Here is a 13972-nt window from a genome sequence, read left to right as displayed (position 1 = left end):
ATCTCTCAGATGCTTGGTCTTTGTATGTTTATGCTGTAGTTCAGCAAGAGAGATGGAGTTGCTACTATTATTTGGTGTTCAGTTTGCAACAACTTTTATGGTGTAATATCTTATTACGCATAAGTTTGTGATGATAGAAGCTTCTCAAGTTGAAGATCAAATTTAACTGATAATTTTTTTTGAAGATCGAGTTCCAGCAGGAGAATCTTACTGTTTGTTAACACTGGGTAACAGAAAAGGTGGTCTGGGTATGCCTAATATTTTCTTGAAAATGCAGCCCCTGGTTTGTATATTGTTGTGGAGTATTTTAACTGATAACTTTCCATCACTATTATTTGGAAGGATTAAGTTTTAGTTAAGTTGGTACATGTTTACTGGTTGTCCAATACAAGTGTTTTGGTCCTTTTAGATATTTGTGTCATTGGAAACTTCTAATAGTAGGAAACCTAAACCTTCAAATATTGGATTGAGACGGGTTTAAATGGAGCGTAAATGTGAGAATTCCATAATCGAGCCTAACTAGACGGGGATTGAGGCGTAGTTATTCTATTCTCACGAGAATCCAAGTGGGGTGTTTACTTCAGCTTTTACTTTTCCCTCTCTTCTTTATGTAGGTGAAGATATAAACACGAGAACAGAAGATCTTTGCAAGCAAATAGAACCTAAGGTTACTTGAGATGTTTGTTGCTGTTGTCATCGTCATCATTGTACTCTTGAGATGTTTGTTGCTGTTCTGACATATAAATTTCTAACAATCAAGAGTCTTTTAGGTTGTTAGAAATTTATATGTCAGAACATGTGTAGAATTTCTCATGCTACAGTACTTAAATGGAGCGACATGAAAAGTGAGAACTCATATAGTCTAGCTCACCGAGATTAGAATTAAGGCATAGTTGTATTCTCAAGAGGGATTCCAAGTAGGGCTTTTACTTTTCCCTCTCTTTTTGTGGTAAAAACATAAATATGAGAACCGAAAGATCTTCGCAACCAAACAGAACCTAAGGTTTTCTGTGAAGAAAATCACTAGTGATTTACATGGTCTTTGATACATGAGCAATTTACTCCTAACAACTCTTTCAATCAAGGTCCTCATGAAGGCCTTATAAGTTATAACACGTCAGGCTATAACTAGTGCATTTAGTGCAACAGTGTATATAGTCTTTATGGTCAAGAAATTGCTTAGCGCTATGGACTAAATCTGGACATTGTTGAGTATTAGATTAGGTAAATTTTTCCATGGAAGACACTGAGGATTTTGTTGGAGCAAGCAAGGATTAGAAGCGTCTTGAAAGTTCTACTGTGCTTATTATCGTATATTCTTTCTCTGTACTGACTCAGATATATTTAAATATCAATACATTCCTCTGGCTGTGTTTTTGGTTGCATTAAACTGTTAAGTGGTCAATCTTGTCAGTGTTTTGGCCCCTTTTATAAATGCAAGCGTTCTCTTGAGCTATTATTGAGTTTGTTTTGGTCCTTCCCTATTCATTAGGGTGTTTTGTTGAATTTGACAAATGTTGAGTTAGTAACGCTGCACAAGAAATTATTTCACACGATTTATACTGGTTGATGCTGCAGGGGCAAGGATTATGGCATTAACTTACATCAGATCATTGAGAAACGTTAACTTTCACGAGGCTATTCAAATAGGAGGCTGCAGAACATTTGCTGTTGGTGGTAAAAAGAAGGGAGGAAAAGGTGGTGCAGCTGGAGATGGTCCAAAGGCATCAACAATTAGCAAGGAAGTCAAGGCCAGTACAGTAGTCGGGGCGAATATTCTCAAAGATGGAGCCGATCCAAAAGTGTTGCCCGACTCAGAATACCCTGATTGGCTTTGGCACCTCCTGGATAAACGCCCGGCACTTAGTGAACTGAGAAGGAAAAATCTCGAGTCTCTCCCTTACGATGACCTCAAACGTTTTGTCAAGCTGGATACCCGAGCTCGGATCAAGGAAAACAACTCTGTTAGGGCCAAGAACTGAAGTTTCTGCCACAAGTGGTGTATGTTCTGGAGACTATTTTCACCTGGGACTATAAGTTGGTCTGTTGTGACACAATGCAATATTTAGAATTTAGCTGCAGTTTTTTACTCTTGATTTCCTCAAGTTCCTGTTACTATTTTGAACATGATTGAGCTCTTGGTTAACGGAATTTCGATATGTTTTGTCGTCAGCTCACTTTTACTTGCCACATTTTGACTTACGAGAGTCAATATGAACAAATATTTTAAACCATTGGTCAAAGTCCATGCACTTTGATTTTCGATAAGCTAAATGTGAAAAATAAATGTGAATGAAGAGAGTAGTAGGTTCTATAAGAATAGACGCAGCTTTTAACAATATAATATAGATATATTTCAAGGTAAAGATATAAGAACAATCTTTATGTCGATACCAACAAGATTGTGATAGAATAATAAATTCTTTTTCATATTTAATTAAAAAATTTAAAATTAAATTATGTGCATGTCGATATAGATTTAGAATTAATCGGATTTAATGTGAATAACAAACGAAAATAAAAGGAGAAACCTTATGCCCATATGTGTGAATTACCAACTTGATTCATTTGTTAACCTAATATAAAATTTTCAAATTATAACAATATATTAAGATAACAAGTAACACGTTGAAAATATTGATAAAGCTTAACCATAGTTAGAATAAATAATTATAATAAATTGCAGTAATCTCATCACGTTCGATTTTGTAACATTGTACGGTTCACACATAGAGAACCTTTTTGTATAAATTAATCCATATATAATTAGGTAAAAAAAATCATGTTTGATTCGAGGTTAAGAGATTTCAACACATGATTTGGTATTCATCCTTCTTTATATTTTTTTATGAAAGAAATAATGAGTAACAATATGGTAGGTACATAATCATATTAATATGGATTATGATTCAGTAATAGATTATTTCATTTTTCGTTTTAAAGTTTCAGATTTAAATTTTAATATGAAAAAATTATGTTGAAGGTGTTGCTCTTGAATGAGTTTTGCAGTGTGTTATTTTCACCTTTAACCATTATGCAAAATTATTTTTATCATACAAATACAAATATATAAAATATCATATTATAGCTTTCCAATTTAATCACGTGAAATTCATGATCTATAAAAACATAATCCAAACAGAATCGTTGCATTAATAGACACAAAATAAAATATCCCACCTACCCTTACTTTTCTCACATGCCTAATTTCAGAATTGTACCCTCAAATTCTCATTTACGAAAATAGCCCCCACAACTTTATCATATCCAATACATTAATATATCGCTCATCATTATTTTTGCTATATTATGGAAAACTCTAGAAAAATCGGAATAGAAGGTCTAGAAAAATCGGAATAGAAGGGCATAACAGGTTTATTATTTAAATATTTTCAATAATAATTCACTCTGCATTTGATTATCCAATAACACAAGTACAATTAATGCTTTAATGCTTTATTTTACGTTTATAATTTATCACATAAATTGAAACAGTTTATAATTTATCACATAAATTGAAACAAATAAACGGTGACATTCAAAGTTTGTTTCTTATCCATGAGGTTTCTCATTTCATGTCACACAGGTAGCATAGTGTCATCCTTACCTTCTATCTGTCACTCACACAGACAGTGCAGGAGTGGAGACATACAAATAAAATTATTCCCATTCTTTTAATGAAAAATTACGTTCGTATAAAATATATATTATTATCATTATTATAAAAATTGATAAAATATAAATATCTTTTTTTAATTTGATAAATATATATCTTTTAAATTTTATATAAATTACAGATAAATACACATACTATATAAGTATAGTATATATAAATGAATGCTACGTAGGATAAATATGTCTATTTTTTTAATTTTTATATAAATTTAAATATCGATTTATACATAATCAAAGTATAAGTGTATAAGTGTTAATTGAGGTCAAGTTAAGAACGCGTGTATCGTTTCGTCATTATGGATGGGACCCACAATCTCATAATTTGATTACTCATTATTATCCCTCTGATTACGTGGCACGTGTCCACCGCATCACCGTGTACCCCCTTTTCTCGCCTACAATCGCATATATCACGCTATTCACCACTATAAAAAAAGGTATCCACGTAACAGAATATAATTTGAAGAACAGTAATAATAATTAACAAATTTCAGTTCCATTTTCAGGAATATGTCTTCATCAGTAGTGCAATTTACTGCTTCACAGCAAAACAACAGTGATGATGGAAATGAACGGCTTGATTCTGATCAGCATCTTCATCCGGCGGTTCACAGTGTCCCTCACACTTCTGAAACTTTTCTGCAAGCTGCAATCTCTCTCAAAGATCAGGTCAGTTGAAAATTGTGGTTGCTTCGTATTGATTGAATGTTTTGATTATCTGTTGCTCGTTGATCAAGTTTTTGTAGTATCACTAGAAGAAAAAACTAGATTTAGTTTAAAATGTTATAGCTAACTAGAGTAATTTGTACGATTTTTTTTTTGTTGATGATTTGTTGCTAATTATTCAAGTTTTTGCAATATTTTCGTACAGGAAAAAAAATATATTCCGAATTTTGTTCCTAATGTGTTGCTAGAAGAGTAATTAATAGATGATAATTTGTTGCTAATTGAAGGATTTATAATTTACTGGTAACTGTGTTTTTTTAAATCATTTGAGCTAATGTGTTTGAGTTTGAGAATTGAGATCGGCTGTATTTTGCTAAATTCGTGTAGCGGATTTTTTTTCTCAGCTATGAAAATTGAGAAATTGTAATTTCGTGGAAACTGAACTAAAATAAAGGAGATCGGAGATTTTCTCATTTTTTTGCCGGAAAATCCGCCGGATATTGTTGTAGTACGGAAAAGTTCGTGAGAACTACTGTATATATCCATTTTCCTGTCGAAAAACGCCGGGAAACGGTTATTTTGTGGTGTAAATTTGCGTAGTGCGCAGAGATCTTGGCAACTGAATGCTTGAATTTTGTGTGATTCTGTGATGAATTCAGGTAGTAGAAATGACATGGAAAGAGAACGGAAGGAGTGCCAGCAGTGTCACAGATCCAACGATGTATACAGGTTTGCTAGGGACGGCGTTTACCTGTTTGAGGTCGTACGAGTCCACCGGTGATCGGAAGGACTTGGAATTGTGCTCGGAGATAGTTGACTCGTGTGCCGACCTTGCACGCACATTCACGAGGTTCTTACTTTTTCCTCTTCTAATTTTTTTAAATCAACTTATTCCTAATACTCAATTGAATGAGTAATTAACTACTTAAGAACGTTTGTTTGGTGCTATGGAATAAAGAAATATCTTTTAAACTATAAGACTACGTCAAGAGTTGGTGTAGGGCCAACTAATTGGAGAATATAATAGGGAGATAAACATATACCCATTAAAGTTATACCTTATGTTTTATATTAAAAAAATGCACGTTTAATTACTCTGTAATAGCTTTAGGTATGCAGTGTCTAAAGTGAGTCTGGCTGAAATTCATGCATTTCTAGCAAAAATTCCAACAAATATGATTTAAGGGAATAGTACTATGAAATATTTGGGAAGGTGGGATACAAAGTTTCTTCTGATTTTTCAGACTTATTAATGGTGACGGGATAGTGACAAAGCATGCTAGGAAAAAAAGTACTTCCATTCCTTGTTTTTTTAGTTTTGTATTTTAGTGTGTTTCTCTGTGCTGGTCCAAGCATGTATTAATGAAATGAGAAAGTATTAATGAAATGAGAAAGTGCTTCTGCTTTCTTTGTCAAAAATTGAATTCTGACTTGTTCTTTGATTAGTAAAGTTTATTTTTGTGGTCACGGAGGACAATTGTAAAGGGAACAACTGGGTTAAGTTATAATCTTGTACAGACAAAAGAATCACATCTTGGATAATATCATGCTAGATTTTGGTCTTTGCAAGAGCTGTCGCCGTCGCTCCCCAGAACTTGAATCAGATGCCATATACCTTAAGACATCTCCAAAAGACACATGCTAAAATATTGAAGTGTGGGATGTGTAACGTGGGGCAATCAAGTCTACACTATTGTGGACCTCTCCCTCCGTCCCCCTACTGGTCGCGAAGTTTAAGAAGAAAGAAAAGCATTTTTAGCTTATGGTCTAATATAAATCTGGATATTTGTGCGACTACTAAATGAGATGTGTAACGTGGAGCAATCAGGTCTACACCTTTGTGGAACTCTCCCCTGTCCCCGTCTCAATTCATGCTATTGGTCGCTGAAAGAAGAAAGAAAAACGTTTTAAACTTGTGGTCTAAAATTAATCTGATATTTATGTGACTATAAAATCATCTTGGAATCAAATCTAGTTGTGAGTTTGATTGAAGGTATGATTTTAGTGTGTAGAATTCTTTTACTAAGTCTTTATTTTTGGGTAATCATATATCGAATCGTTCAAATGTTTCTTATCTTTGTACTTTTTGGGGACCAGACATGTGACTTTTCTGTGTGGAAGAGGAGGGGTCTATGCACTTGGTGCTGTTGCTGCCAGCTATTGTGGGGACCAACACAAACGTGACTTGTATTTGAACCATTTCCTTGAGGTACCAAACACAATCCTATTATTGTATTAATTGACTTCATATGAGTTGCTTCACTAGCATTTTACTGGAAATTTTGGGAAGCTACTGTTCGAAGGCGGATCAACATAATTAGAGGCCTAACATCCAAATAAACTTTATCTGTGTTTCTTTATTTTTCTGAACTTTAGATTATTACTTAGTATCAGCAATAGATCATTTTTGGTCAACTTCGGGATGTCATGTTCATCAGAGAATACTCTACGTCCTTTAGATAGGTGGACCATGTAGGTGGGATATTTGGGACACTCCTGAAGGTTTCCCTTGCCATAGAGGGATGAACTGAAAATGACAATATGAAGAGTTATAACTCTGTTGCACTGAAACTTTATCCTAGTTGTGATGAATAATTTGTCAAGTAAACCTGAATGGTAGGAGACACTTTTTTTTTTTTATGTTTATTGGATTGGTAATTTCCGATTGGAGATGATTGGAACTAACATTGTCTGGTCATAACTGGTTGTTCTCTTCAGCCATTCATTTTATTTTGAGCGGGGGTTAGAAACTGTTAGCTTAGAAGATCGTTTCGTACAAATGACTTGTACTAGATAACGGCCAACATGACCAAGTCGTACTTGTAGAGGATTTCACAAATTCTAAGGATGGCATAAAATGGATAATACTTGTTCTTCCTAATTGCTTAGGGTAAACATTTGACCTGGTGAGGAAGAAAATATTTTCTAGAGATATACTTGTGTGATTAGTTATAAGCTTGCAAATCAAATGCACTGGAGAATCCACAGCATTAGCACTGGTTTGTTCTTCCATGTGGAACCACATAATGTAATGGTGATTGCTTCAGCATCTAATGCAAAAATGTATCTCATTATGTTGTTATCATTGCTTTAGCCCTCTACATCATCTACGTCCAGATGCTTCTCTGCTATTGTAGAAGTTGCTTGGTTCAGCCCCCACTCCAAGCTACATTTAAATCTGTATTATTTATTACTTTCAGGTAGCACAAGAGAGAGCCCTTCCTGTTGGACCTGAAGATGGAGGTTTTGGAATGTCATATGACCTCCTTTATGGACGAGCTGGCTTCTTATGGGCAGCTTTGTTTATCAGGAAGTACTTGGGAGTGGAGTCAGTACCAGATGATAGTCTTATGCCTGTGGTTGAAGCAATACTAGCAGGAGGGAGAGCAGGCGCATCTGATAACTCCGCCTGCCCTCTGATGTATAGATGGCACGGGACAAGGTATTGGGGTGCAGCTCACGGCCTTGCTGGTATTCTGCACGTGTTACTTCATTTTCCGCTCTCTCAAGAAGATATTGAAGATGTTAAGGAAACCTTAAGGTACATGATGAGCAACAGGTTTCCCCACAGTGGTAATTATCCTGTCAGTGAAGGGAATCCAAGAGACAAGCTGGTTCAATGGTCCCATGGTGCCACAGGCATTACCATTACCATGTGCAAAGTATCTAAGGTTAGTACCTGTTAGATTGAGGCAATGAGCTTTCTAGGTATACCCCGTACTTATAATCAGTGACATTCAAAAAAAATAAGAAATCAACTACAAAAATGTTAAGCATATTCTTATTCCCTGTTCGTGTGTTCAATCTGGGATTTTCCGGACTTCTGCGAACCAATATTGGGTTTCTATTAAGGTTCTTATTTGAAAAGCCGGAGACGCATCCCCATCTGTTGGGCTTCTAGAGCCAGGGACAGAGCTGGATGGAAGCAAAGGGGTCTTAATTAAATTTCCTTGTCAGAAAATTATTCTGTGGACGATATGTGTACCTATAACTATTGAATTCCTAGCATAAAGGGCAGAGTCATCCATATAAAGGCGATTAAAAATGTTTTAGGTTGCAAATTTGAATGTGAAGCGTGGTACTCTTGCATTTTTCTGAATCATTTTGCTAGAATTTCTGATTCTACTACTATGACCACACTGAAGGCCGGGAAACGGGCAACAAGAAAGAGTATCATAGTTACAACTTGGTGATCAAATTAGTGAGGAATGAGGGATGGACAATGACTTTTTTTTTCTCTTCTGCTGCAGGTACTGTCAGATGATAGGGAGTTTCGTGATGCTGCAATAGAAGGTGGAGAGGTAGTGTGGAAAAGTGGGTTGGTCGAGAAAGTGGGACTTGCAGATGGAGCATCTGGAAATGCCTATGCCTTCCTCTCCCTGTATCGGCTAACTGGGGAGAGTATATACGAAGAAAGAGCAAAAGCTTTTGCAAGCTGCTTGTATCAAAATGCAAGAACGATCATGAACGAAAGGGAACACAATGAAGCAGATCATTCCTACTCCCTTTTCCAAGGATTAGGTGGTGTTGCTTGTTTCTTGTTCGACTTACTTGCACCGAAGAATTCCAGGTTCCCTGGCTTTGAACTTTGAACTGATCTTGTTTTGAGTTTAGAGAGTTTGGCTAACGTAAGGGGAAAAAAGAAGGCAAAGCAGTAGTTTCAATAGTGCAAGTTTATATAAGGTCAATCAGAAGGGTGGACAGTGGAATACTCCCTTGATTCCTGGTGTGACAAAATACTAGTACGCTGTGCAAACACGAATCTTGTATATATTTGATGTTTATGTACCACTTCTTTACGATCTGTTAACGGCCCCTTTTGCCTGCTCCCATGCATTCTGCTACATATTTTGTGTTCTTCTAAATAGCAAGAGTAAAATTACTCGGATTATTACATGGTAAATACATATGTTGAACTACAAATAAGCTTAGAAAATATGGTACTTGATCAATAGGACACTGTTTATCTTCTGTTGCACATCTTATTCCTATCTGCCTTTCATCTTTTCTACTCGTCTTCTACATATACTCTGGGAACATGAGCAATTTTCCAGTAATCCCCACTTTGACTGCTCTTAAGTTGCACTGTTACCAACAACTTTTCAGAAATTTTTTCAAGTGAAAGATACTGAAGCTTCCTCAAATGCTCAATCCCAAAGGGCAACTCCTCCATTAATCGGCAGTTGCGCAGTTGAAGCTCTTCAAGAAAAGGCATTGCACCCTCTTCCACTTTCATTTGTCTCAGTTTTGTAGAGTGCCAAATACATAGTTTCTTCAGTTTCTTGAATCCACCCGCCCTAAACCTCAATTCTTCGCCTTCGTAGGCTCGGTCTAGCATGAGGTTCATAAGGCTGGGCAAATCTTGAAGAATGTCTAGTGCATTGTCCATAAAATTGCTCCATTTTAGAGTAACAGTGGATAAGGCTTGAAGAGTGGTCATCCATTGTGGAAACCTCTCTAAACGACCTTCGAAGGTTAATGTTCGAAGGGATGAGTGTGTAGAAGAAAGGGGATAGTGCAAATCAATAATATCACTTACCCCATAAGATGAGATAGTTAATTGCTGAAGATCTATCAACTTGTCAAGGGAAGAACAAAAATCCCTCCCATGTTTTCTTCTCAGCCTCGCGATGAATAACATTCTTAGTCTTGTTAACTTTCCCAATTCGATCACTGTGGTTGTAGTGGCATTGATAAGATTCACCGCTTCTAAGGACACCAGGGTCCCTATCTTCTTAGGAGCTTTGAAACCATGAAAAAACCCAGCACCACGTCGATAAATGAAGATATGGCAAAGGTGTTGAAGGTTTAGTATCTCAACAGGTAATTTTTCTACCAATGTATCCCTTAGGTCCAAAAACTCAAGGCTCTCCAGCTTCCCTATTGATCCTGGCAGGTGTTTTATCTTAGTACTCCTCAAGTTCAGAAACTTGAGATGAAACAATTCAAAGACTTCTTCAGGGATTTTCGTCAGCCGGGCTTCTGTCAAGTCTAACACCTTGAGTAGCTTAAAACTTCCTGATAACAGCTTCTGCAAGAATGAATTAGAGACGGAATCCGTTGACCCGAGGGTTATTAGAGAGTGAAGATGCTTAAACTGATCAATGTCTTGTATATCACTAGCCAACTGATCATGGATTACAAGATGTCTTATTTTGGGAGGCTTCGTTGTAGTTTCCTCGCCATTAGCTATAGTTGTTGTGACCCTTTCTGGTGATTTAGAAAGAATGATTTCATACCACAAGTTATGGATGGTGAAGGAGTCTAATCTTCCATCTGAGTACCTTTCAGCAACTTGGATCAAGCTTCTGTTTGCGAGTTCGTTGAGATAGCTATCAGCAACTTGTGCTACTGCTTTCTCTTCTCTTTCAAGGATAAATCCTTGTGCTGCCAACAGCCGAATCAGTCTCATCTTATCGATGACATAATATTTTGGAATTATGCTCAGATAAGTGAAACAAGACTTGAGATAGAAAGGCAGATCTTGATAACATAGATTGAGTAGCCTTTCTATATGCTCGTCTTTGCTATAACTACCTTGTAGCTTGTCGGCAAGGCTGTTATAAAACATCTCCCACGCCTCTGTTCTGTTCCGTTTAGTAGCGAGTACACCAGCAATCACCAAGATCGCCATTGGCAAACCGTTGCATTTTTCTATGATATCTTTGGAGACTTGCACCAAAGATGGAGGACAGAGTAGGCTGCCTGAGAATGCCTTTCTGCAGAAAAGAATCCAAGATTTTTCTTCAGACAAAGGGTTCATTTTATAGAAATGATTATGATAACCAGGTTCTAAACAGATGGTATGTATATCAGTATTACGCGACGTGATGATGACCCTACTGCCACAGTTTTCAATAGGAAACAAGCCTTTGAGAGCCCTCCACGAGCGAACACCAGGGACATCATCAAGGACAACAAAGTACCTTGATGACTCAAGGACATCTTGAATGAACTCTGCCAACATGTCGGAATCCATGGCGTCAATTGCTCGACGAGATTGGTCATTTTCTGGGGTAATCATACTCCTTAATAGCTCCTTAACAGTAGAAAACCTTGAAACCTCAATCCACATTACACAATTGAAATGCTTCTTCACTGAAGCATCATCATAGACTTTCTTGACCAGGGTAGTTTTCCCTATACCTCTAGTTCCAATTACACAATACAGTTTCCATTCTGGATCATCCGAAAGTAGCCAATCGAGAAGCACTGATTTGCAACCTTCAATGCCAACAAGATCAACATCATCGTCAAGAGGTACGTCTTCATGACTGCTACTACACAATATATCACTTGTTATAACACCATATTTCTGAAGAAATGCTTTGTGTCCTGCAGAAACGATGATGACTCGGGCCTTGATACCTTCCAACGACATCGAAAGGTTATCATTTTGAGCTTCAAACTTCTTCTCAGACATTAAAGAAGAATGATGAGGTTTCTTCCATGTCCATGTTCCCTTTTCTTGAAAATTACTGCATGTGACAACATGTTTCTCAAGAATGTCTTGAACATCATGTGCAAGATCTTGTACTTGCTTGATCCATAACTGTAACTCATCATCTTCTTCGTCTTCGTTTGCATCGGCTACTCTTGAAAAAGCCTTCATTTTCTCAAATGCATCTCTGATATACACTATTTCATCTTGAAAATTTTGAAGAAACTTTTGTCCAGAATGAAGTAAAGCTGAAAGTTTATGTAACAGGAAGGCAACAGCACTCTCTGCCATCTTTTTCGCGCTAAGTATAACACTATCGCTAGTTTCTTTAACAAATTTATGCAAGATTATGGTATGATTAATGGACTTTGGTGATCAATTTATATATGCAGTTAAACTTTGAAATTTGTGTTTAGATTATTGCAATTTGCAAAGTTAAGAAGTATTTTATGCCAAGTTACTATTTTTTTTATTCATTTGTGCTATAATATTAAGCTGACTTTGAGCCCAACGTGGCTGGTAAATTTGACAATTGATTCATTTGACTACAGGCTGTATACAAACATGGTTAGATCAACTTGAATATTTGCAATCAGAATGTATATTATATGCTTCTTTTATTAAATCTGAGCTAGTATGAATGAGATAATTGAATACGGCGGAGATACATGAAGCCTAGTACGTTCATCCGATAAATACGTTATTCATTCTGTATTTTTAAGATACTTAGAATAAAAATATTGAAGGATTTGGTAGAAAATAATAAAGTTTAAAGAGTATTTTGTAAAACTAAAAAATTAAAAGCAGTAGACAATTTAGAATAAGAAATAAATTAGAAACAATATTACGTACAAATAGTTCTTCTTTAACAAGAAAATCGAGCCTATCGAATGTTCGGTGATTATTTTTCTCAAGTATTTGAGGTTTATGAAACATATTCTCTTAGGATATTATTCACTGGTGTATTGCTATCTATAACCACGGTGTCAGCGAACGAGTACACTTAGCGTAGTAGTTTTAGTAGTAGTAAGAAACAAATTAGAAACAATATACGTATAAAATAGTTCTTCTCTAACAAGAAAATCGAGCTTATCGTATGTTCGGTGATTATTTCTCTCAAATATCTGAGGTTCATGGAACATATTCTCGATTTTACTCATTGGTGTATCAATATCTATAACCACGGTGTCGGCGGACAACTACACTTAGCATACTAGTTTTAAAAAGGATTGTGTGAAAACGTTCTTATTTCTGCTCTAACGGAATGATCACAATCTTTCGAAAAGGTCACAACTAAGCATAAAAATCACAATTTCTCATAAAGTACATTCACACTTTTTAAAACCCAACAAAGTAATTTTAGTTGATCATCACTTGGCATCCCAAATCACGATCTCCAAAACCCCACTTGTTTCGTCTCAAATAATATTTCTTTGCTTACTTATTAAATATAAAAAAAGTAACCAAATTTTTAAATATCTTTAACGAAAAACATTTTCCTCTTCCAAAAAAAAAATACACCTTTTATAATCTCAAAATAGACATATATGCGTGTGAGAAAATGCTTCAATAAATACATTATTAATGGTGTATGTATTGTCTTTGTCCTTTTGACATTTGGTTCCTAATTTAATGAAAGTTTTTGTCAATCTAATGATTTGCCAGTTGTTTATGATTATTAATGCATATTTGGCTTTATCAGTTAACGTCTAATCTTTACTACCTTTACAGCTTGTTTAGGTATTTTATATTATATTATGCTCCACATTCAAACATATATATATTTGTTAATTTTAATAAAAAAAAATTATATTTTGTAGCTTTATAATGTGATGCACTAGAATTTTGAAGAATAATATAATTTATAAAGAAAAAGTAGTATATGAGGCAAATTATCAAGTGGCAATATAGAATTATTATATAAATAAGGACAAATTGGGAATAAATATAAGGAAATAATGCAATTATATCAAATAAAATGATTATATATCAATTGATTCGGTAATATTATATCATAAAATTTAAATAACATATATATATATATATGTGAAAAGATAATATTTTTTTGTATTTGAAAAGAAAGCAGGAAAAGCAAACACATTATGGGGGTGGGATATATTGGAATGGTCAAGGGGTGAGAATGTTGAATAGACGAGAAAGAGATAATAAATTTGAAATGTCGCTTATGAA

At 35.4% G+C, this 13972-nt stretch overlaps 3 protein-coding genes across 3 annotated transcripts; 2 read left to right on the top strand and 1 right to left on the bottom strand.

The window, feature by feature from the left end:
• Positions 1 to 205: 205 nt before the first annotated feature.
• On the top strand, positions 206 to 2172 carry LOC101261680 (large ribosomal subunit protein mL54-like). Its single transcript, XM_026028237.2, has 2 exons — positions 206 to 248; positions 1579 to 2172. The coding sequence occupies exon 2, from the start codon at positions 1590 to 1592 to the stop codon at positions 1980 to 1982; it is 393 nt and encodes a 130-aa protein (XP_025884022.1). The 5' UTR covers positions 206 to 248; positions 1579 to 1589; the 3' UTR covers positions 1983 to 2172.
• Positions 2173 to 4111: 1939 nt separating this feature from the next.
• On the top strand, positions 4112 to 9171 carry LOC101261383 (lanC-like protein GCL1). Its single transcript, XM_004250064.5, has 5 exons — positions 4112 to 4344; positions 5001 to 5191; positions 6439 to 6550; positions 7542 to 8012; positions 8592 to 9171. The coding sequence occupies exons 1-5, from the start codon at positions 4186 to 4188 to the stop codon at positions 8931 to 8933; spliced, it is 1275 nt and encodes a 424-aa protein (XP_004250112.1). The 5' UTR covers positions 4112 to 4185; the 3' UTR covers positions 8934 to 9171.
• A 178-nt stretch (positions 9172 to 9349) lies between these two features.
• LOC101259700 (disease resistance protein RPM1-like) lies at positions 9350 to 12073 on the bottom strand. Its single transcript, XM_004250464.3, has one exon. The coding sequence runs from the start codon at positions 12071 to 12073 to the stop codon at positions 9350 to 9352; it is 2724 nt and encodes a 907-aa protein (XP_004250512.1).
• Positions 12074 to 13972: the final 1899 nt, after the last annotated feature.

This window comes from Solanum lycopersicum, chromosome 11 (genome assembly GCF_036512215.1).
Source record: "Solanum lycopersicum chromosome 11, SLM_r2.1".
NCBI classification, from domain to species: domain Eukaryota; kingdom Viridiplantae; phylum Streptophyta; class Magnoliopsida; order Solanales; family Solanaceae; genus Solanum; species Solanum lycopersicum.
The sequence above is the reverse complement of the archived record's forward strand: the minus strand, read 5'-3'. Positions and strand labels throughout refer to the sequence as shown.

Coding starts and splice junctions, on each gene's coding strand:
- LOC101261680 (XM_026028237.2), top strand. CDS start 1,590: ATGGCATTAACTTACATCAGATCATTGAGAAACGTTAACTTTCACGAG.
- LOC101261383 (XM_004250064.5), top strand. CDS start 4,186: ATGTCTTCATCAGTAGTGCAATTTACTGCTTCACAGCAAAACAACAGT. Junction 4,345..5,000: donor CAATCTCTCTCAAAGATCAG/GTCAGTTGAAAA, acceptor TGATGAATTCAG/GTAGTAGAAATGACATGGAA. Junction 5,192..6,438: donor CTTGCACGCACATTCACGAG/GTTCTTACTTTT, acceptor TTTGGGGACCAG/ACATGTGACTTTTCTGTGTG.
- LOC101259700 (XM_004250464.3), bottom strand. CDS start 12,073: ATGGCAGAGAGTGCTGTTGCCTTCCTGTTACATAAACTTTCAGCTTTA.